Source organism: Typopeltis vanoorti, chromosome 5 (genome assembly GCF_054136105.1).
Source record: "Typopeltis vanoorti isolate ZY-2024b chromosome 5, IOZ_Tvanoo_1.0, whole genome shotgun sequence".
Lineage (NCBI taxonomy): Eukaryota > Metazoa > Arthropoda > Arachnida > Uropygi > Thelyphonidae > Typopeltis > Typopeltis vanoorti.
The window spans coordinates 129816077-129841990 of record NC_143553.1 but is presented as its reverse complement, the minus strand read 5'-3'; the positions used below and the strand labels follow the sequence as shown (position 1 = coordinate 129841990).

Sequence of the window (25914 nt, the reverse complement as noted above, 5' to 3'; positions counted from 1 at the left end):
AAAATTTAAAAACAAACAAAACATCTGTTGAGTCTGATAAAATTCATCTTATGATGCAGGACTCAGATTATGAATATAGCTAAAATAATGACTGCGCTCATTCAGCAAATGAGGACAGTCGATTAAAATATGATGAATGGTGAGTCCAGCATTACAACCCGCACAGATTCCAAAACAGGAAGCAGTGTGTGTGTGTAAGATGACAGTGACCTAAGCAGAGCTTAGCAAGTACAATTTCCTCTGTTCGAACCTTGTGCAGATTAGAAATTGCTTTCAAGCTTAAATCTGAAAAGCTTATTATTAACCTCTCTATTCAAAAAGGACTGCTAAATGGACAGAAGTTTGGGTAAGATAATGTTCCTTACTTGGTTGAATCATTACAGGAACATCAGAATCCAACAAAAGCACATATCTATGTGTATGCTTTTGTTAGATTCCGAGCCATGTTGTTATCAAGGGAAATGAGGCTGCTTCCTGTTTTGGAGTTTGTGTATGTGTGCATGTGTGTTGTAATGCTGGACTCACTATTCATCATATTTTAATCGACTGACCTCGTTTCATGAATGAGCGCAGTCATTATTTTAGCTATATTCATAATCTGTCTGAGTCCTGCATCATAAGATGCTCTCTGATGAAAGAGGAAGTGTTGGATTCAAGAAAGCACTGGATGTGTTTTTATAGTTTGGTCATGTCAATATTTCTGGCATTTGAAACATCATAGTGGATTAGAGATGTACAGTCTAACAGACAGGACAATTGAGATACCCTGCTTTTACAGATATTGGAGACTTGGAGTGTAGAAAGTAAGGATGATGTTTCTGGTCGGATCAGAATGCAACTCACCCCCCCCCCTCATCTTTCAGCTCTGAACACATCTCATCAGGAACATCAAGGGGATGCCATTCTGAGATCACTCTTACGAGGGTGGTCTGAAAAAAGTTCTTGGCCTTGACCATAGATGGCAACACTATCGGCAAGATTTTTTTTTTTCTAAGTTGGTACATCTGTCATAAGCATCCATGTGAAATTGCAAGTCATTCTCTCAAGTAGTTTATTTTATACACCTGTCTGTATCCCTTGAAATGGATAAAATTCTTTGTAAAAGAAGGTTTAACACCAAAAGAAATTCATTCAAAGTTTAAAAGTTTATGGGCACTCTTCTCCTTCGTTGTCAACAATTAAGAAATGGTCTGCCGAGTTTAAACGTGGCTGTACCAGCCTTGAAGATGATCCACGTGAAGGACGTCCAAAAAGTGTAACAATACCAGAAATTATTGATCAAGTGCACGATATGGTATTGGATGACAGACGAGTCAAAGTGCATTAAATTGCTGAGACTACAGGCATTTCAAAAGAACATGTAGGATATATTTTGCATGAAGAATTGCAAATGAAAAAGCTTTCCACAAGATAGGTGCTGCACTTGCTCACAGCAGATCAAAAATGCACTCACATGAAAATCTCTGAACAGTGCTTGGAGCATTTCAAGAATAAAACTGATTTTATGCATCAATTTATTACTATGGATGAGACTTGGATTCACCATTACACACCAGAATCCAAATAGCAGTCAAAACAGTGGACAGAAGCTGGTTGTTCAGCACCAAAGACAAAGTCAGTTCCATCAGCAGGAAAAGTCATGGTATTGGTGTTTTGGGATGCTAAAGGCATTTTGTTTATTAATTATCTTGAAAAGGGTAAAACAATAACCTCGGAATATTATTCCGATTTTTTAACCAGACTAGATGAAAAAATTCGTGAGAACATACCAGGTTTGCAGAAGAAAAAAAATCATCTTTCATCAGGATGGTGCACCTGCCCACAAAGGTATTTTGGCAATGGGAAAATTAAGGGATCTGCACTATGAATTGTTGGAACACCCACCCTATTCCCCAGATTTGGCTCCCTCTGACTTCTATCTTTTCCCAAAACTAAAACTCTTCCTTGTTTGGTCAGCGTTTTTCTTTGAGTCAGGAAGTGATTGCAACTGTAGAGGGGTATTTTGCAGATCTTATTAAGAGCCACTACAGGGATCGGATAAGGGCACTGGAGCATCGCTGGAATAAATGTATGTCTTAAGAGAGATTATGTTGAAAACTAAAAATAATTTTGAAATTATAAAATCGTTTTTTCATTGTCAGGCCGAGAGCAGCTCAGGTCACCCTCGTATATAGGAATTGAGTGTTTTACGAAATAATTATTATGGGTATTCATTGATGTGGCTCTGAGTAGTTTTTTGAAATGTTCTTGACATCAACAAGGACATTACCAGAACTTAGTTTACCTGTTTTGGGAGAAAACCTGCCTGTCTTTCTAAACCCTTTTGAATAAAGAAGGGGTGTCGCTTTCCCCATTGGCTTTACATCTGTTGTATGGATGATCAGAAAACATTTCTACATTTACACTGGTATAATGCTTTGTTTCTTACTGCTATTATGAAAAGGTGTATCAATGATATCCTTACTTGGTTGGGACTTTATTAGAGTCCCCTGAAACAACTGGAGATGAAGAATTCATGCTGGAGTGGTTTTTTGTTCAGCACAAGTACTACCCACCCACTATGGATACTCACTCTCCAGCAAAGCAATGACTACACTTGGGAGTGGAATTCTAAATGAGCACCACACGAAGTCTTGGGTCCTGTCCCTGGACCATGGGGAAGGAGACTTATTGCAGTACACTTGACTCCTGTAGACAAGCTCACTAGCCGATTGACACTGTCCGACCCATCCAAAATGGTCAATCTTGCTGAAACTGAGGCTAAAACAGTGCAAGTCTACCAGGATTCCCCTTTCTTGGTGGCCACAGGTCACACCATACAGCGAATATGGTGGCAAGGTGTAGGATCCCAGTGATGGTAGTCTGGAAGATATAGGAAAAAATATTCTTGAGAAGTAGGGCAAAGAATATGTGAAGAAAAGCAATGGAAAAAAAGAAGAAGAATGAAAAGGGCCAGTACCATCATTGGGAGGTCCTGTCAACCATGACCAAGTGCATTACATGGGGGGGGGGAGAGTGTAACATCAACAGTATTCAATGTTCCCAGGTTGTTAATCCAGGGAAGAATTCAGCATGAGATGACCAGTGATATATATGTTGGTGGGAGTCTCGAAAGTTGAGAATGAATGCCATCAGAAGGAGTAAGAGCTTGATTTTTCTTGATTGGAATGGATTGCCATCAGATGTGGTGAGTGCAGGTAGTATGAATAAGTTCAAGAACAGGTATGACAGCTGGTGTGGATAATATGTGGCCTCCCATAATGAGGCTCTGACTCCCCAGATGGTAAGAATAATAAATTTCATAATCATAGTACCAATTTCCATACAGGGTGTCTGAAAAAGAACTCCAGGATTTTCAGTGAAATTTATTTTACGACATTTTGAAGCAGAAATATATGTAGCATATACCGTATTTTCCAGTGTATAAGACACACTTTTTTACCTTAAAAAATCATCTTAAAAATGGAGTGCGTCTTATATAATGAAGGTAAAGATTGTTTCCTCTTTTCAAAGACATATGCACTCCCTTTTATGTTCCAAGATCTTTGTAGGCAGTTAATGGTGCAATCAAATTGATGCGTGACCTTCATGTGACTTCTAGCGCGTCATTGGCTAAGAGCGGGGAGCCCCTATTCAAGTTTCATAATATCTTATCCGAGAACGTGGAAAAATTGCGAAGTGGCCAGAACTAGAGACCAAAGTTTTGAAATGGGTGCAAGAAAATTGGCAAAATGGCATTGCCATTACAAAAATGATTCGTACACATGCAGTCAAAGTAGCCTGTGAGTGTAACATTGATGATTTTAAAGGTGGTGCGTCATGGTGTTACTGTTTCATGAAACGCAGTGGACTTTGTATGCGTACAAAAACAAAAATCAGTCAAAAAATGCCAAAAGAATATGAAGACAAAATTATTTCTATATTATAAGAAATTAATGATGATAGAGAAGTGTCAGATGACAGTGACATGGGTTTTGCAGGTTTCTGAAAGGTCAGTTTACTATTAAAAATTACCTATTTTTTTTTTTTTAAATCAAAGGTTTTTTCCAGAAAATTGTATTAAATTTCTTGGGTGCGTCTTATACAGCGGAAAATATGGTATTATTGAAGTACATTGTCACAAGTTTAATTATCTCTCAGTGTAACTCAATGTGTGCACCATTAACAGCCCTTAGACCACACTTGGGTAATCATATCCATAGGAATTGCCTCTATGATTGCTGTTATTCTATGGCCAAGGGACTGGATTTTTTTCTTGATACATAATGTCTTTTGGGTAGCCCCAAAAGAGGAAATCCATTGGAGTCAAATTAGTCCTGTGTGGTGGCCAAGCAATGGGACCTCCTCTTCCTATCTGTTTGCATCACCAGAAGAGAAAGCAGTGCATGTTATGGTTTACAGAAACGAAGTCAGTGACAACTGTCCCAAGGAATTTCAGGCAGGAGTATGATAGGAATGCTCCAACTGACAAAAGCATCAGTAAGTGAAATCAACAGCTCTGGGAAGCAGGAAGTGTTTTAAAAGGAAGCTCGCCAGGTAGGCCTGCAACAGGGGTGGAAAACGCAGAACAGATTCAACTGTCTTTCCAGTGTTGCCCAAAATGTTTGGTTTGCAGTGTAAGTCATCAGTTAAACATTGCTAAAAGCACAATGCATGATGTTGTTCACAAGTGACTGAAACTTCATGCTATTAAACTGCAGCTTGTTCATCACATTCAGTCTACTTATAGGACACAAGGAGTTCCGTTTGTTAGACCTCATTGCTGAACATGACAACTACCTACAGAGCATTTTGTTTTCTGATTTCACATGCATGGAGTCGTGAACTGCCATAAATGTCAGGCATGTGGAGGGGGTGGGTCAGAAAATTCACATGAATGTAGAATTCATCCATAACAATTTAAAAATCAATGTCTGATGCAGCATCATGCATGACTGCACTGTTGAGTCATTTTTTCCCATGAGGAGACGATTACGAGTGTGGTATATCTAAATATTCTAGAGAACTTTGTGTTTCCGCAGACTGAAAATGTGGAAGGCCTCATTTTCCAACAGGATGGAGCCCTGCCACATTATGCAGCGATTGCGCATATTGTGCTCAACAACCGATTCCCAAGAAAACACATAGACAGAGGAGATCCTATTGCTTGGCTACTGCGAAGTCTCCTGATTTGACTCCAATGGATTTCTTCTTTTGCAGCTATATAAAAGACATTGTATGTCAAGAAAAAATCCAGTCCCTTGCCAGCCTACACCATAGAATAATGGCACCCACACAAGCAATTCCTATGGATACGCTTACCCGAGTGTGGTCTGAGATGGAATTCCAGTTTGATGTCTGTAGTGCTGTAAATAGTGCACACATTAAGTTACACTAACAGGTAATCAAACCTATGACATCGTACTTTGATAATATATGCTACAAAGATTTCTGCTTCAAAATGTCATACCCTGGAGGTCTTTTTTTGGACACCCAGTATTATGTCCAAAGAAATGATAGCAATGTAAAATGCTTTCTTTCATAAATAGAATCTCACTAGAAAGAATGATTAATCCCTTTTCTTTGTTTCTTTGCATGTGATCACCAGCTTGTCTGTCTATCAATGAGGGAAAAAAAAAAAAAATGCTGGATCTCTTTCTACCTTAAACTAATTAACTTTGCTCAACGTGTAAATGACTAATACAGTCTCTTTTCCTGGTAAATGATATGAGGGAAGAAAAAAACTGCCAATAAAGTAATAATTTTTCACTTTTCTAGCAGAATAACTTACTGGGCAGCTTCCATCTTGCATATTCTCGATATCATCATATTCCTCTTGTCCAGTACCTTCTTCTTCATCCATTCCTTCATCACCTTCAAAATCTTTTGGATTATCATCAAAATCTTCTTCTCCCTTTAGAAATATATATAAAAAAAAACTTTATTAAACTTCAAATAATGAAAGATATAAATGCAATTTCTATAAATATTAACAGAGTATTGTTGAAAAATTCCTGGATGTTGAGAAAAGAGTCATTTGCAGTAATTCATGTAGTAAAATGATTTGAATAGGCTGGAATTGGTGGGCACATGAAAATGGTTATCAGTTCATGTTAATAAATGTAGATCATGCACTTTGATGTGATTAGATATCCAATGTCACATTATATTTGTGGAATTATTCTAGAAGAAAGTGATCAGCCTAGGGATCTTGGAGTTTTAGAAGACAGGAAGTTGAAATTCAAGGATCAGATAGCAAAGATTGTAAATACAACTCAGAGAATAATTGCAATGCTGAAACAAACCTTGACAAGTAAAGATAAGGGAGTCATTTTTACCTCTTTACAAGGCCTCGATAAGGCCTCACTTGGAGTATTGTGTGCATGTCTGGTCTCCTGGTTTCCATGGTGATTTTGATACAGCGGAGAGAGTGCAAAGGAATGTGTCAAAAATAATATCAGGATTGTGGAATATTGATTATGAAGACAGTTTGAGAATTTGTAGGCTGCATACAGTAACAAACAGGAGAAAGAGGTGATATGATTGAGACTTACAAACTTCTGAAAGGTCATACAGAATTTCAGTAGATTGAAGGTAATTATTCATTTTCTTTCATTTTAATTTTGTCAATATATTTCATTCTGCATGAGGATTATATATAGGAGAGGAGATAGCCTGTAAAGAGCTCAATGAGTCTGTATAAATTATACACTTTTGGTAACAGTTTTCTTTTATATGCACAAGTGCAAGTGGCATGTAACTCTGCTGTATAATTACTGCAGTCAGGTGGGATCTGATTTGAGATAATAATGTCAGAAAACACAGCAGTACAGCCAATAGAGGTGTTAGTTCTTGAAACATCAGTATAGATGGGTAAGAAATCAGCGTGTGCATTAAACAATTGCAGGTAAATGGATGATGGGTATAAGATTTCTGTAGCTGACAAAGTGAGAGTTGCAGAATGGTGTGCAAACCTGCCATGGAGGAATGCTGTTATGTTTAGTGTAGCTAATGTTGTCAACATTTATACTAACAGCTTCACAGTTTCTTTAATATGCAAACTAAAAGCAGAGAAAAATGACTATTCCATGTAAGGTGATCTGGGAGAGATTTTATTTTTAGGGTGTAATGGGATGGATGGAATCCAACCATCATAGGTTACTCTGTCTTGACAAACCCCACCCAGTAGAGGATAGAGTGCGAAGGAGGTTCAAAGTTCTTTTGCACTTTTCTCTTAGTTGACGAATGTGTGCTAGAAATGTGAGTTTTCTGTCAAAAATGGGTCCCAAGAACTTGGTTTCTGTAGTTACTGGAATAACAGTAGGTCCCATTCTTAGTTCAGGATCTGGTTGATGAGTGGTTTTCGAATTTGTCTTTCAATTACCCTCATTGAAGTTGTCTTTCAATTACCTTGATGTTAGGTGAGTGACAGTAGATTGTGAAGTCATCAACATATAGAGCATTATCTACAGTGGGAGGAAGCTGTTCAATGATTGAGTTAATTTTAATAGCAAAAAGGGTTACACACGACAGAGCCTTGGGGAACACCTTGTTCTTGAAGATAAGGCCGAGATAGCGTACTTCCCACTCTGACTTGGAAAGTTCGCCTGAACAGAAAGTTTTTAATAAATATAGGGAGGTATCCTTTGAGACCTAGGTTATAGAGATCTTTTAATATGCCATATCTCCGGGTTGTGTCATAAGCTTTTTCCATGTAAAAAAAAAAAACAGAGACAAGATGTTCTCGCTTCAGAAATGCATCTCTTATACAAGTTTCTAACCGAACTAAATGGTCTAAAGTTGATCGATGTCTACGGAAACCACATTGTGTATTGGAAAGAAGACTGTTGCTTTCTAAATACCAGAGAAGTCTGGCATTAACCATTTTCTGTAGTATCTTACAAAGACAGCTGGTTAGAGCAATGGGTCGATAATTATTTGCTTGTGTTGGATCTTTTCCTGGTTTTGGGATAGCAATGACAATTGACTTATGCCAAGAGTTTGGAAACTCTTCCTCTGCAAGTATTCTATTGTATAATAAGAGAAGAAGATCCATAGAAGATGATGGTAGATATTTTATCATTTCATAATGGATGTCATCAGGTCCTACTGCACTAGGGTGAGATTGTAGGAGAGCTATGGAATTAGCGATATCTTAATATTGCATTAATAATAGCAACAATGTGCATTATGGATTTATGTGGCAGATCATACTTCAAAAAGTGTTGGTATGTTTTGTCTTTTAATTGGCTGAATGTAAATGAAAAGATTTTGAACGGATTGTGTGTGAAAGGTATTAATATAAGTGAAAGCTAATTTTCAAAATAAATAAATAAATAATTTAATGTGATTAGGCATTTATTGTTGGAAGAAAATTATGATTTTCTTCCCCAAAATCCCACTTATCAGGAAAAGAAGCTAAACAGTAAAAATCAGTTACCTGAACAAACCTGAATGTGAAACAGGCAAAAATCAATATACACACCATCAACAGAGTATCAATGGAAAAGAAGTGGAACTGGCAGAAGAATAAGAAAAGTACCTAGCTGGTGTTATTGGAAAAAAAAAAAAAGTGAGATTCTACCAAATAATAACTACAAGATCCTACATTTAAATAATAATGATCAAAGAAAGGAAGGAGTAGTTATAGTATTCAGCAATAAACAAAAAAGCTTCTTGAATGGCAATTTCAAACAGAGTGATATGGCCACATAAAAATGAGGAACTGTACAATGAGACTTATTTAATGTATATAATGAATCACACAGAAGAATTTTTCAAAAATCATTAGAGAAGAGGAAATTGGGTTCTTTGAAGAAGTGAACAGCAGAGCAAGAAATGTTTTAGAGCTGATTGGGTGATAGTTTTGGGGAAGGTGTGCTGCTTATCCTGGTTTTGGGATTAAGATTACATCTGGTACTTTCCATCACGTACGGAATTAGCGATATCTAAATATTGCATTATTAATGTAACTAATTCAGTAATACTAATTCCGTAATAACAAGAATGTGCATTATGGATTTATGTGGCAGGCATTTGATGATTTCACATACCTCAGCAAGTGATATCAATTGAATGGGCATACAACATACCCAAGGTTGTACTTTACTGATGAAGCCTAGATCTGAGGCTGTCAACAAAGGCTTCAACTTTGTTTACACATCAGGGTAAACTGGACTGCATTCACCATGGATTGGTGGGAGAGGTTTATGGACTGTGCATAAAGCTATGGTTGTTTTCCAGAGTATCTGGTGTCTGGTCCTCTGTGTTAAGGACTGAAGTTTTGTCTCCCACAGTTGATTTTGATAGTTTTCTAAGCACATATCAAACTTCCTTTGTAGCATCATTGAATGCTTGTTAGTGTTCTGGGGCAGCATTTCTAAGGTATTGTTGCTTGGCTCTGTTTTTCACAGATCAGGTGTTTAATCTCATCTGGAAATCAGTCTGAGTTTGTGCAAGGTGCATCTGCAATGGCAGCTGTTAATGTAGTTGTTATCTGCTTTTCTAAGTTTGAATTTGAGTCGTCGATTTTTTCCTTTGAATCAATAGTAGAAACTGGGCCAACAACTTTGCGTAGAGCAGTAATTAGTTTTGTCCAGTTGATGGTTGGGACTGGGTCTGGAATATTTTCATGCTGTAAGCCCAGTTGGAGTAAAATTGGGTTGTGGTCAGAGCTCAGGTCATCCATCACACTTATTTGGTATTGATGCATGATACTTTGTAGCATAACCATGTTAAGGACATCAGGAAGTCCTTCCACATTGTAGTATGTGGATTCGGGATGTTCTATCATCACTATATTCCTGGCAGACAAAGACATTGAGGATTCTACTGTTTCAATTTGTATTTCTGCTTCCATGTTGTGTGCTTAGAATTCAGGTCCCGGTTATTAGCATTGCTTAGTTTATGTCTAGAATTTTGGTCAAGTCTGCTTCCAGTAACGGTTTGTTTGGACTTCCACTCCTATGATTTCTATGTTGGTATGGAAGGATTTACAATTTCATTGCGTTCTATGTGGAGCGTGACAAATTTTAACTGCCCCCCATGGCATCGGCTGTGTCGTTGCGGTATAGAACACAGTTCCCAAGCTTTACATTGTCACCTGGTCAAAGGCACATTTTGTTTACAAGCTATTACCTCAGTACTATAGCATGTCATTAATTCTTATAGTTCACATATTTTCTTTTCTAGACCACTGGCACTATAATAAATTTAGTTTAATCCTTTATCCAAGTGTGAGCAAACAAAATTTGCGCCTGAAAGTATCTTCAGGACCGGGGTAAGGTGGTACAACACCAGGGCAACTCGTTGCAAAGGTAGAGCAAGCTACCAACAACTCCTGTTTCAGTATCTCCTATAATGCAAAACACATCTCCTTGCAGATATGTCTAATGTTATGCATTAAGGGAAGGGCCACTACCCAGACTAGTTTCGACCTTTATTGAGGTCTCTTCAGTGGGAGCCAGGCCCAAGTTGAGATACCAGGCAGAAGCATTAGCAGGTCATCTCTACCTATAGGAATTGCCAAATGGTGTGCCACCCTTTTTTAATAAATTACTCTGGATTTAGAGAAGGATGTTCAAATTTTATTTTTCACTTGGTTAGAGTATAATAAATTTAGTTTAATCCTTTATCCAAGTGTGAGCAAACAAAGTTTGCACCTGAAAGTATCTTCAGGACTGGGGTAAGGTGGTATACTGATAGGAAGGTTAATCATATATACTGATAGGAATTATATGATTAACCTTCCTATATACTGATAGGAAGGTTAATCATATGCTACGAGAGATCATATGTTAGAAATGCTAATATACGATCTCTTGTAGCATTAACCTCCCCAACTGGCCACGACGTCTCTAGACATCCAGCTAAATCTGGATACGATTCTATAACACCTATTGAATAACATGGACAAGTAGTGCAATTTGGTCTCACTATTTCATCCATCTCGGCCCGGTAGGGAAGTTAAGAATTTCACAGGCCTCCTTAAATTTATGCTCATACTACATTTCAGTGTGATATAAACAAAAGCTGCTTTTCCAATTAATTCTATGTAGAGTATTTATTCCGGGCATGATCAGAAAGGCCAGATTTGTCATAGTTATTAAGTTTAATGTGTTGTTGTGTTCCTTTTTCCGGATAGAAATTGTGTGCTCTGTTTCAACTGTGACTGATTTAAGTAATTCTTCTGTTTTCTTTTTAATCTGATTAGTTGAGTTATATTTAACAAACTGATAGGCACTGTTGTCTGAGACAATTTGCTTCATTTTTTTCCAGGTTAAGTTGTTTGGTTTAAAATAACCAGGACACTGCCTTTATTGGCTCCAGTAATTACAATGTCCTGACTTGCTTTTAAAGATTTCACAGCTGTCCATTCAGATCTGGTCAGGTTGCTAGTTATTGCTTTTTATTTTATCAGCAATGGTGGTTATGAGAAATCTTATGCTTTTTTCTATATGGTATATAAAATCCAATTTGTTAACAGTCCTGGGTGTTTAAGCCTTTTCTAAGTAGCAAGATGCCATCATTGTTCAGGGTTAACTGGTAATTAGTTTGCGGAATTAACAACACATAAAGTATATTAATTAAAAGTAACTTTAATGAATAACTTCTATATTTCGGCAACGTCACATTGCCATCTTCAGGAACATAAAGATATGGTATGTGCACGCAGGCACTAACACAAAGCAAATGAGGAAGAAAGCAAGAAACTAATATTGTTCCTAAAGTCCTAATGGTGCCCTCTAGCGGGCTAATTTGGTAGTCTTGGCAGTTGGGCTGAAGTTCTCATAATGTGAGTCTCTCAAATTTGGGGTAATTTCATGCACCCAAATTTGTTGAGGTTAGGAACGTTTTTTTAGAGCTGATGAAGATTCTTTGAATAATCTTTCGTATTTAAACTTGCTGCGATGAATTATTTTTGTTTTCTTCCAACGAATTTTATGGTGGGTATCTAAGGCATGGTCTGCCAGCCCAGAGTGGCTGTACTGGTGAAACCAGATGTAGTCTTTGTGTTCTGAAATCCTGATATTTGTTGTTCTGCCTGTTTGGCCAAAGTAGGACAATTTGCAGCTGCAAGCGACCTGGTATACAACAGGTAGGTCTAGGGGAAGTGGTTGGTCTTTGGTAGAGCGGATAAGGGATGCCAACTTTTTATATTCTGTAACAGAAAGTAAGGTCATATTTTTTGAGGATATTGGTTATTTTCTCAGAGGTGCCTTGGATGTAGGGGATGGTGATAGACTTGGTGAAGAAATGCCACTGTGGTGCTCAATCAAAAAGACTACAAAGGTAAGCTAACTGCTTTAGTACTAGACCGTACGACTTACCTCCCCATTGAATATAATCCGACCAGCTCTCAGATTAGAACTCTCCACAGACTCCTTAAGAAGGTCACTTCTTGGCCTGTGGAAATCACCAACAAACTAAAACCATATAACTCTAGACCCCCCCGATTATATGGACTCCCAAAAATACACAAACAAAATGTGCCATTACGTCCCATAGTGGATGACATTGATTCCCACGCTTACAAACTAGCCAAGCATTTAGCCAAAGCACGCTTACACTATATTGGCAACACACCATCACATAAAAAACTCAGCCCACTTCAAAGCCAGTATAGAAAACCTTACACTCCAACACACTGACATAATGGTCAGTATTGACGTCTCCTCCCTATTCACTAATGTCCCACTCAAAGAAACCCCAGAGCTCATCCAAGCCAAGTTTCCTCCCGATATCTCAGCCCTATTTCAGTTCACAGTGAACTCAGGCTATTTCGTTTGGCAAGGAAAGTTCTACAAACAGATAGAGGGGACAGCCATGGGTTCACCGCTTTCCCCGCCCTTGGCCAATTTCTTTATGGAGACCTTTGAAGAGAAAGCCTTAAACTCCGCCCCACAAAAACCCACTATTTGGCTTCGTTATGTGGATGATGTGTTTGCTATTTGGCCACATGGCTCAGACACACTCCACTCCTTCCTAACACACTTAAACAACCAACACCCCAGAGTTCAGTTCACTTTAGAAAAAGAGGAAAACAACACCCTCCCCTTCCTAGACACTTTAATCACCCGCCAGCTTGATGGATCTTTGGTTTTCTCTGTTCACAGAAAACCCACCCATACTGGCAGATACATTTACCAGCAGTCCGCCCCCACAAAAATATGGGGTTATAAAAACACTATATAACAGGGCAAAATTAATCTGCTCAGATGACAAGGCCCTAACTACTGAATTAAACCACATCCTCAACACTTTCTTAGCCAATGGCTATAACACCAAAAAAATCCAAAAAATTCTAAAACCAGTAAACCACAACCCCCCTCCACAATAAAGATTACACCAAGTCTATCACCATCCCCTACATCCAGGGCACCTCTGAGAAAATAACCAATATCCTAAAAAAATATCACCTTACTTCTTGTTATAGACCATATAAAAAGTTGGCATCCCTTATCCGCTCTACCAAAGACCAACCACTTCCCCTAGACCTACCTGGTGTATACCAGGTCCCTTGCAGCTGCAAATTGTCCTACTTTGGCCAAACAGGCAGGACAGCAAATATCAGGATTTCAGAACACAAAGACTACATCCGGTTTCACCAGTACAGCCGCTCTGGGCTGGCAGACCATGCCTTAGATAAACACCATAAAAATCCGGTGGAAGAAAACAAAAATAATTCATCGCAGCAAGTTTAAATACGAAAGATTATTCAAAGAATCTTCAGCAGCTCTAAAAAACGTTCCTAACCTCAACAAATTTGGGTGCATGAAACTACTCCCAAATTTGGGAGACTTACATTATGAGAACTTCAGCCCAACTGCCAAGACTACCAAATTAGCCCGCCAGAGGGCACCATTAGGACTTTAGGATCAATATTAGTTTCTTGCTTTCTTCCTCATTTGCTTTGTGTTAGTGCCTGCGTGCACATACCATATCTTTATGTTCCTGAAGATGGCAATGTGACGTTGCTGAAATATAGAAGTAATTCATTAAAGTTACCTTTAATTAATATACTTTATATGCATTGTTAATTCCGTAAACTAATTACCAGTTATGTCTGACCAACGTATAAGCCTTGCTACTAGAATTGTTCAGGGTGTGGCTAGAAAGGTTAATTACATGACTGTTCATTGAAGGCAGTTGGTTACTCCTGTTATCATTTAATTCTGGCTGGTTATTATCCTCTCGTTAGTAGTTGGCTGTTTTCATTTAATGATGAGAAATTTAAATTTCTTTGTTGGTTATTTGAGTATTGCCTATCTTATGGTCTAAGACATTTGTCTATAACTTTTACTTTCTTCTAGTACACTTTTACTCGTATTTTGTCCTCTCATTTGTTTCCAGGATATGTTTAGCCCAGTTGTCAGTAATAATCTTAAATATATCAAAAATATTTTGATATAAATAACTGAAAAGTTCAGATTTTAAATTTAGAACCTGATTTTCAGCAAATGCTAAGCTTTTGCAAATAGTGAATCTGCTCTCTGAGCATTGCTTTCTCCATATAGTTATAAATTTTAGTGCTTTTGATCAGGTGAATTTCCTTTTTAGCTTGATGCAGTCGGGAATAAGATTGCTGTCTCTACATAGTTTTAAAAATGCCAGTTGATTAATCAAAACAGAAACATGTATCTTTGATTTAACATATTGATTTCACCATTTGTGCATCAAATCTCCATGTATTATTAGAATCCTTTCCTTTCGTGCTACACAATAATCAGCATTCATTTTGGTAAATTATGGCGACTACAAACTTGTTAGGAATAATGACCTTAATTTCAAACTAGGCGTGCTTAAGGGTCAAAGCTGTAAAACTGAGAGGAGACCTCCACGTAGCCTTTAAAGGAATGCAGAGAACAGACCAGGGGTTCTGACCTAATGTCCAATCCTCACCATCTCGTGGTGCACTCTGTTGGGTATCTACCTGGATACTGAACAACGAGGATGGGCTGGCAATTTGGGATTTAGCCAAACAAATTGTATTCCTGTTGGTTAAACCAAAATACAAAATGATGGTACAACATGATAAAATTTCATGCCGGCTGGGGCGTTGCCCAGTTAAACAAGACCCCCACTGTTTTCAACAGGGAACCAGGGTGAACAGCGAAAAGTCAGCTACTGATACAAATCTGAAAACACACCCCAACTCAACATCATCAGAGTTAAAGATCAGTACTATCAACATAAGAAGCGTGAATGGTAAAGAAATGGAGCTAGTGGAGGAATTAGATAAGTACCAGATCGTCATAATAGGGGTGACTGAAACAAACAAACAAACAAAAAAAAACTGGCGAGATCTTTCTGAGCAATAAATACAAAACGTTATATTCAGACAATGACACACAAGGAAAAGAAGGAGTAGCCATAGTATTCAACACAAAATACGAGGCTCATCTTCTTGAATGGCATGCAGTGTCAAGTAGAGTGATTTGGGCAAATATCAGAATGGGGAACTGGACAATGATACTTATTTGTGCCTATGGTCCAGTCCCACAGAAGGTTCTACTAAGATAGAAGTGGAGGAATTTTTTTTAGGCTCTAGAGAAAGCTACTGACACAATGAAAAAGGAAAAGTTAGTCCTTGTTGGGGATCTAAATAGCAGAGTAGGAAGTGATTGTCAGACATACAAAAATGTTTTGGGAAAATTTGGAGAAAAGAGCAAAGCTAATAATAATGGAAAATATCTGTTGGATTTCTGCTCAGGACATGGACTGGTTATTACTAACACCATCTTCCAACATAAAAATGTGCACAAATTCACATGGAGAGAAGAGGCAAGGAATAAGAAAAGTCTCATTGACTATGTTATTGTTGATAGTGATGTTTTCTACCTGGTGCAGGACACCAGAGTGTACAGAGGATTTGAAATTGGAAGTGATCACTATTTAGTCTTGAGCAGGATAAAATTGAATTTCATATTGAAAAGAATAACATGTAAGAAAGTTTTAAAGCGCATAAAAGTTGAGCAGCTCTCAGATGTGAACTGTAGACTAAAATACACAAAAGATTATTGAAGGAAAAATGAAAGAGTTTGAGAACAGGAACCAAACCTCGGAGATTCAGTGGCAAGTCTTGCAGAAAACCTTGATTGATTCAGCCAGAGAAGCATGTGGTGAGGTAGTCTGCAAGGATAGAAAAATCAGAACTCCATGGTGGACACAGGAAGTTAAAGAGGCAGTGAAGGAAAAGAAGAAAGCATATCAAAAGTTCCTGGTAAATAAATCAGCATGTGCTCTAGAATATAGAGACAAATGTATTAAAATGTGTAAAAATAAAAACATAGAATGCAGCAAAATATTCTGGAGGCTGTTGAAAAAGCTCAGATATGGAGGAAAGAGTGCTATAAAAGGAGTTAGAGATGATAAAGGTGACATAAAAATGGGAGAAAAAGATATCCTTGAAGTATGGAGTAATTACTTTGAAAATTTGCTAAATGAAACAAGCAGTGATGACAGCACAGTGGTAAAAAACACTCAACAGGCAAACAGTCAGGAATACATATCCATACTTGAAGTAGAAAAAGCCATCAAAGGCTTGAAATGTGGAAAGGCAGCAGGAGTAGATGATATTCGACCAGAATACTGAAGTATGGTGGTATAACAGTCTTACAATGGCTGCACTGCATAGTTCAGAATGCCTCGAGGAGAGGTACGAATTCCAGACGACAGGAGTAGAGCTCTCATAGTACCCATATATAAAAAGGGAAATAAAACTGAATGTGAGAATTACAGAGGTATATCCCTACTGAGTGTTTCTGGTAAGATATATGCAAGTATACTTGAGAAACGGTTGAGAAGAATTGTGGAAGAAAAAGCTGGATTCAGGCCAAATAGAGGCTGTCATGATCAGATCTTCACTTTACAATAAATAGTTGAGAAAGATTGGGAATATAACAAAGATCTGTATTTAAGTTTTATCGATTTGGAAAAGGTATATGACAAGATGCCAAGAGAGAAGCTATTCAATACGCTACAGTCATATGGTGTCAATTGGGCATTATATCAAGCAAGTCTTTATTTGAGTTGTAAGTCAGCAGTTAGAATTGAAGGAAGTACAGGAAGATGGTTTAATATTAAATCTGGTGTGAGACAAGGATGTACATTATCCTCTCTGTTATTCATTATCTATATGGATCACATTATGAAGGAAAGTGGTATTAAACATGATATCAAAATTGGAGATGCTAATGTCAGCTCTTTGCTTTATGCAGACGATGTTATACTTCTAAATAAATCCACTACAAGTCTGCAAGATTCTCTGACTAAACTGAATAACCGTTGTAATAGACATGGAATGAGGGTCAGCAATAAAAAGACAAAGACAATGAAAATAGGCAGAATCATTGAAAGTGTCAACTGTGTTGTGAATGGAGAACCTGTGGAACAAGTAAAACATTTCAGCTATTTAGGCACGATTTTTAGTGAAGATGGTAAATTAAATATGGAAATAGACAACAGAATCAACAAAACTGGTATGGTAGGAAGTCAAATGAATAAATTCATATGGAATAAGAGAGAAATTAGTCGGAACTCTAAATTAGCTGTATACAAGACAGTGCTCAAACCAGTTTTAACTTATGGATCTGAAGGCTGGGTCAGAAGTAAAACACTTGATCAAAGACTAGAGACCACAGATATGAGAGTTCTGAGAAAGATTAGAGGCGTGAACAGATGACATCAATGGCAATATCATATTAAAAACGAGAATATTAGGAAAGAACTTGACATTGTCAGCATCCAGGAATGCGTTAGCAGAGCTAATCTCAGGTGGTATGGTCACTTAAACAGAATGGGCGAGGAAAGATTAGCAAAACAAGTGTTTTCTGCCAAGGTGGCAGGAAAATGACCCAGAGGAAGACTAAGATATAGGTGGATTAATACGGTACAAAGTGCCTTAGACGATAGAAATAAAGGATCTGGTAATGTTGGAGTCTTGACAAGTAACAGACTGATTTGGAGGTAAATTGTAGATAAAAAGTTAGTAATGATGTAAATTTTTCATGTAGTACTATCATATCCTGTACACCCCCACTTGAGGGTACATGGCAGGAATTTGATGATGATGAATTTCAAACTACTTGCAAAAACTTAGCAGTTGCTCAAAATCAGGTTCTAAATTTAAAATCAGAACTGTTCAGTTATTTAAATCCAGATATTTGAAATGTCCTCGAGAGGATTACTGACAACTTGGCCAAACATAGCCTGGAAACAAAGAAAGTAAAACTTATAGCCAAATTTCTTAGAGTGAAAATTGGCAATATTTAAATAGCCAACCTGCCTTATATAGGTGAAACCTAGATGCACAATTCCTATCCAGAAAAAGGAACATAAATGACACATTAAATTCTATCATGCCCAATACTACATAGACCTGATTGGAAAGGCATCTTCATTACAACACACCAAAATGTGGTATACGTACAAATTTAAGGAGATCTGTGAAATTCTAATTAACTACTTTAAATTTAACAATAATGGAGGCTGAAAAATTCCAAGAATATGAATGACATATATTCAACCCACATAACCTTTCATTCTAAAGAGGTCCTTATAAATTAAAATTATAATCAAGACTGTAATACTCTAGGATTTTAGCCTAAATATAACACATAATTATATTAAATTATTGATTAGGCCACCACTATTGCTGTATTAAAAATATTAAAAGATAATACAAATTTGTTTTCAAACCATCTTATATAAAAAATAATGTATAGCTTTGAAAAGTTTTTTCCCCACTAGAGGTCAGGCCAGTAGAATAATGGTTCACGAAATCAGTGTCAGTTTGGCATGTAGTTTGTCTCTGTATATACTCCAGAGGGTGCCCTTAATATGAAGGGTAAAAGGTCAGGAAATTAAAGTAATTATCCTTAAAATGGTAGTAGTCTTCTTCATAATTTATCAAAATGAAAGTATAATTTAGCACTTACTTTATTTTCCCCTCAATAAACTTTCCTCTATGTTACTTTCCACATGGATCAGCAATTCCTTTCGCTTCCCAGGTATTTACCAGGTCCCCTTGTGATTGTCTTCTCTTACAATGTTCACTGAGAAGAAACTGTAGTAAAATATAGTCCTACGTCCTCTATCAAAAACTCTCATAAGTCATGTCTATCTTAGAATGAAATCAGCAGTGACCACTGAATCTTCTGGTCTAGGAACAGTCCTTTATGTAAATGTTTCAAATGTATTTATTCATTAGTGCTTCTATACTGCCCCAAAATGACAGTGTTTCGCTACCAAACATTTGGGAAAGTCACACTCATTAGCTGTAAACAACAATATACATATATCAATATCAACAATATTGATATATGTGCCAAGAAATGACATGGCTCATTTCTCATTTATGAAATCCATTGTTATTCTATGTTTAAAACTGTCAATTACATTGAAGATGATTTGCATAAGTTTCAGATCAAAATATTTGGCTATTTAGATTAGTAATAAACTTTCTTTTGTCTATGCGCACTTATAGTCTACATCTATGTTGTCATAATGCCATTTAATAATTTTTCAGAAAGTCCAAAAACCCTGCTCTAAAAAAAATGAAGCATTAATTTGTTCATGCCACTTGGAGCCTCCCATAAGCATGGTGATGGTCTTATACTGGGTGAAGAAATTCACGTACTCTCTAAAAGCATTCAAAAACACCCATGTCTCCATAGTGAGATTATCTACTCAGTCAATAAGGTTGGATTTATTATTTTATGCTATAATAAATTTAGTTTAATCCTTTATCTAAGTGTAAGCAAATAAAGTTTGCACCTGAAAATATCTTCAGGACTGGGGTAAGGTAGTGCAACACCAGGCAACTCTGAGCAAAGGTGAACCAAGCTCTCATCACTCCTTGTCTCAGTATCTCCCATAATACAAAGCACATCTCCTTGCAGACATGTATACTGCTATGCATTAAGGAAAGGGCCACTACCCAGACCAGTTTCAACCTTTATTGAGGTCTCGTCAGTGGGAGGCAGACCCAACCATGGAAATACTAAGGCAGAAGCAATAGGAGGGGTCATATTTATCTATAGGAGTTGCCAACAGGTGTACCACCTTATTATTGAATTACTCTGGATTTAGAAAAAGATGTTGGAAGTTTATTTTTCACTTGGCTAGAGTATAATAAATTTAGTTTAATCCTTTATCCAAGTGTAAGCAAACAAAGTTTGCGCCTGAAAATATCTTCAGTTGCACTACCTTACTCCAGTCCTGAAGGTATTTTCAGGTGCAAACTTTGTTTGCTTACACTTGGATAAAGGATTAAATTAAATTTATTATAGTATAACCAAGTGAAAAATAAATTTCCAACATCTTTCTCTAAATCCAGAGTAATTCAGTAATAAGGTGATACACCTGTTGGCAACTCCTATAGGTAAATATGACCTCTCTTATTGCTTCTGCCTTAGTATCTCCATGGTTGGGTCTGCCTCCTATGCTGAATATAGATATAGATGAGAGGCTCTGCTTGGGGTAGGTTTTTGCCTGTCTCTAAGTAGAGCCACCGCTGAGATTATGGCTCTGTCTGGTGGTGGGGTAAGCCTGCCACTGGGTAGCGCCAACGTTGAGAAGTTCTTCTTGGTGACGGAGTGAGCCTGTCACTGAGTGGAACAAAGCTGAGTTGGGTGATCTTTCGGGTTCGCCTAATTTTTTTTTAGAGAGGTCTTTACTTAAATACACCTCCGTAAAGGTTGAAACTGGTCTGGGTAATGGCCTTCTCTTAATGAATAGCAGTATACATGTCTACAAGAATACAAGAAGATGTGCTTTGCATTATGGGAGATACAGAGACAAGGAGTGATGAGAGCTTGGTCCACCTTTGCTCAGAGTTGCACTACCTTACCCCAGTCCTGAAGATATTTTCAGGTGCAAACTTCGCTTGCTTATACTTGGATAAAGGATTAAACTAAATTTATTATAGTCTAACCAAGTGAAAAATAAACTTCCAAAATTATTTTATGCTATTACTTTTTTTTTTAATATGCAATTTCTTATATTCACAGCAGGTTTGCTTGGTGCTTTTAACTAAGATCCTGATCTAAAACTGATGGAAAAATATCATCATGGACAACTATAGCAATTTTAAAACAAAACTACACTTAAAAAATCGTATTTTGTCTCTGTTACACCTCAATAAAATGTTTAGAAATGTCAAAAGCTTAGTAGTTAACAAGTAAGCTGTACTCCATTTATCTTTAGATAACAACTAATGTTTTTCTTCCCAAATTTCCCGGGATTGATTCATGTTCTGAGAGTTGACATGGTTACAAGAAAAGGAAACCGCTTTCACTACTGCAGTCATTGTACATGCTATATTACTACTATCAACTTGATAAAGAATGCAGTTCATTTCATATATCAACATTTTTATTTTTATCTTCTTTCTAGATGAATGAATTTTATAGGCCAATCCTGCACTATCATTTAATTCTATTCCTTCCTCTCTCTCATTTTGATCCACTTTATTCTCATTAATTGCCAAGATTAATCTACAACCCCCCCCCCTTCTAAAAAATAACTCGTATTTCCTGAAAGGAATAATTTAAAAAACTATTGAAAGAGCAGTAAAATGAATTTATGTGTTACCTTTGGTGAATCTTCATCACTTTCGACTACTATAACTTCTTCTGGATCTCTTGCAGAAGATGAATCTACAGTAACTGTAAAACTGATTATTTCATAAATGAAATTTGAATGATTTAAATAGCATGGAATATCACAAAATGAGATGTTACAAAATGAATATTATTATCATATATGATTGTTTTCCCCCTCAACCTATACAATCAACCACTGTAGGGTAAAAGCTGCTCCCATTGTGGAGGGTTGGGTCTACTTCTATTATGGTGACCCACTCCATCCCAATGGTGATGTTTATACACTTCTATAAATGAATGAATAAAGGTGAAAGACAATCACAAACACCCATGACAATGGCAGGATTCGATCCTGCAGCCCTGTGGCTGAAAATTGGATATGCCAACCAAGCTTTCATTATCACATCATATATGATACAACAGTGAAAACATACAAAATACAAGATCACAACTGAAATATTCAGGATGGCCCGTAAGTCACAAAGGGGTTTAAAATGTGAATAACTCATACCTAATAAAAAACTCCAAATTCTGTATTTCATTATAAAAAAATAATAATTAATAAATAAATAAACTTATTAAATGCTCAACTTCCTTCATGACTTATGTACCCCCCCCCTTGCTGTATATTGCAACTGACCTGACAAATATTAGATTCTTGTTTTTATCCATGCACAAACAAAAAGAAAAGTTTATACATGAAATACCTTCACAACTAGGCTACTTATATACAGAGAGCAGCTGATTTCATATCAAGTTGACCTAGCATCTAACACATGGCAACCTCCCTTTCAAATATGTACGATGATAGACATTATGGGAAGATCACTACAAAGATAGGTTCAAACCTTAATTCTAACCCATAGTAGATGTGTATCATGCCATGTATTACAGGATACTAGGACACTTAATGTGAAGTCAACTTGTCTCTATATACAAGTAGATTATTCACAAAGATATGTCACATGATATCATTTGTTTACTCAAGCTTAGTTAAACAGAGATGAAAAAAAGAATTCCCTGTCAAGTATAAGCTACTTTCCTTTCAAAAATACCTTGATATAACCAGCTGAAATAAAGCCAATGAATATATTTCATCCTTCGATAATTATTAAGTATAGTGAGTCCTTGACTTACAACTAGCAACAGCATCTATTAAGTACTACTTTGAACATATGTACATAATAGATGGCATCAGTATATTGCTAATGTTAGTTTGTTTGTTTTGCATGGAGACCAAGTTGTTAGTGAAGCTATCTACTTACTGTAAATAAGCAAAATATAAATCCTAAAGATGTCTCAGAAACAACAAATGCCAAGAATACATGTATGTGTTTGCAGTGAGAAGAGATACACTGTAACTATGGATACTAGAGTAGAAATTATTTATAGACAGCACATGTTTATGAAATCAATGAATCTACTGTTTATTATAAAATCATGTTGGAGGCTTAATGGATTGTATACAGCAGTCAGAAAGGATTAAAACAGAATTTGATACTTCCTATATTTAATCCCAGTCACAGACATCTTCATACAAAAAAAACTAATGTAACATATACACAAATACCACACAATACTAAAGACAACCACATGGTAAGTTCTATCTAGGTGGAGTGCCCTTTAAGGGTGGTTGTAGGTGGCCTGGAATGTAAGGTGGGATCTCTGATGATAAGTGTTTCCCAAATCTTAGGAAGCTTAATGCAACCGTATTTATTAAGATTTGGTTGATTTCTGAGAGCTGCTGCTGATTCTAAAAATAGTCTCTCTTTTTTGAATTTGCTGTGGTGGAGCATGGTGGTTTTTTTCCATGAGATCCTGTGGGTTGTATCCAAGACATGGTCAGCCAAGCCTGACTGACCATAGTTGTAGTTGCAGATGTATGACTTCTGTCCAGGCAGATGGTTGCTGATCTGCCTGTCTGTTCAAAGTACGCCAGCTTAGAGAACAGGGTACTTTATGAACTCGAGGCACAGAGAGAGGAGTTACCTGATCTTTTGTAGAACAGATAAGGGTAGCAAGTTTGCGGTGGGGCTTAAATGCTGTGTGTAGGTTGTACTTTTTTAAAATCTTGGCTATTTTTTCTGATATGCCACAGATGTAGGGTATGGTGATTGCATTTCTAAACTCTTTCTGAAGAGAAGACTGGGGAATGGGGGAGGAACTGATTTTTTTTTAATACTGTGATCGCTGTAGCCATTGGAGAGGAAAGTGTTGTGTATGTGGTCAAGCTCAGGTGTAAGGGCGGTTCCACTGGAACAAAGAATATGGGTTCTCTTGGTTAGAGTTTTAATAATACCATATTGTTGAGCGGGGTGGTGGTGGTGGGAGAGTTTTTGAATGTATCTGCCTGCGTGCGTAGGTTTTCTATATACAGTGAAGGAAAGTGTACCGTTAGGAAGGCGTGAGACTAATGTGTCTAGGAAGGGTAAACAATTGTTCTTTTCCTTTTTCCATTGTAAACTGGATTCTTGGATGTAGGCTGTTGAGGTGACTGAGGAAAGAGTCTAATGTGTCTGGGCCATAAGGCCAAATAGAGAACACATCATCTACATATCTTAGCCAGATAGAAGGTTTGAGAGGGGGGGGGGGGGGGCTGAGTCCATGGCTTGTTTTTCAAAATCTTCCATATAAAAATTGGCAAGAGGGGGGGGGGGGGAAGACCCATAGCGGCTCCCTCTATCTGCTTGTAGATTTTGTTCTTCCAAGAAAAATAACCAGAATAGATGGCAAAGGAAAATAGATCTAAGATGTCAGAAGAAAAATAGATTTAAGATGTCGGAAGGAAAAACGTTTTCTAAGAGTGTTAAGGTATCAATGAAGGGAATATTGGTAAACAATGAGGAGATGTCAAAGCTTACCAATATGTTTGTGTTATTTAAGGTTAGATTTTCTATTAGGGTTTTAAAATGGACAGAGTTTTTTATATAGGATGTGGGAAGTCCAGTGAGGGAGGGGATCAGAGAGTTTGCCAGCTGTTTTGACAGTTTGTAGCAAGGTGCGTTAGTGGCATCTACTATAGGTTTTAGTAGGGGAATTGGGTTTGTGGATTTTTGGTAAACCGTATATTCGGGGGGACTGGGAACAGAAAGGTTTGAGTTTTCACAGCAAATTCAAAAAAAGAGACTATTTTTAGAATCAGCAGCAGCTCTCAGAAATCAACCAAATCTTAATAAATATGGTTGCATTAAGCTTCCTAAAATTTGGGAAACACTAACCATCAGAGATCCCACCTTACATTCCAGGCCACCTACAACCACCCTTAGAGTCCACCTAGATAGGACTTTAGAGTTACCCATGCGGTTGGGCTTAGTATTGTGTGGTATTTGTGTATATGTTACATTAGTTTTTCTGTAATCCCTGAAGATGTCTCAGTGACTGAGACGAAATATAGGAAGTATTAAATTCTGTTTTAATCCTTTCTGAGTGCTGTATACAATCTATTAAACCTCCAACATGATGTCCTCACAGCACTTAAGCCTCTACACATGGTTTATTATAAAAGATAAACATTGGATTATGCAGCACATGAAAATTTTTGTGTCAGTGCAATCTAACTATGATAACTTCCTGGAAAACAGGCATATTAATAGAAACAATGAAAAAATTATTAATGATTTAGATTGAAGACATGAAACAACGAATACCAAAAAGTCTTATGCTTATACAAAACAAAACCTTGCCTTCTCTTTTTAAAGAACTAAAGCATAATGCAGTGAAAGTGGCACTAGTGATACATTCATGGTAAGCAATGGATTCCCAAGATTTAAGGGAGTGTGTGAACTACATAATAACAAAGTGACAAGTGAAGCTATTAGTGTGCACAGTAGGAGCTGTTCTGTAAGACAACTGGTAGAAAACATAAAAAACTAGGATTATTTACCAGAACAGCACTGTAAAGTGGATGAGACTAGTTTATTTTTATTTTTTTGAGGGGGGAGGGGAGGGAATTGTGGAAATGTCAATTGGAGAATGCGAAATAAAGCCATTGTTGCTTTACCCCAAGGGCTTTAAAAATATTTCCAAGGTATTGCTATCTGTTTCATAGAAATTCAATCAACAAACATGGATAACTACTAGTAGTCACAACAGAGACCAGTATGCAGGCACTTCATAGGAAACATGAAAGACCCTTGTAGTGAAATATATGCCCCACAGAGCCTTGTATATCCACTTTACTAACATCCGTGGACTCAACTCCAACCTTAATAGTGTCCATTACTATCTGGTGAATCCATACTGGTGATCATTTATTAGCTGGATGCCTATACTACTTTGAAGGCATCCAGCTAATAAATGCTTACCAGTATGGATTCCATTGCTGCCAATC

The 25914-nt window shown here is 37.1% G+C and overlaps 1 protein-coding gene across 3 annotated transcripts in view; it reads right to left on the bottom strand.

Moving 5' to 3' along the window:
- Positions 1–25914, bottom strand: part of LOC150106811 (nucleoprotein TPR-like) — an 826699-nt gene that overhangs the window by 140749 nt on the left and 660036 nt on the right. For all 3 annotated transcript variants that reach the window (XM_090393327.1, XM_090393328.1, XM_090393329.1), the window contains exons 44-45: positions 21574–21647; positions 5771–5893 (exon numbers count right to left, since the gene is read on the bottom strand). In XM_090393327.1, the coding sequence (XP_090249453.1) occupies positions 5771–5893; positions 21574–21647 (197 nt within the window). The remainder of the gene's footprint in view (positions 1–5770; positions 5894–21573; positions 21648–25914) is intronic.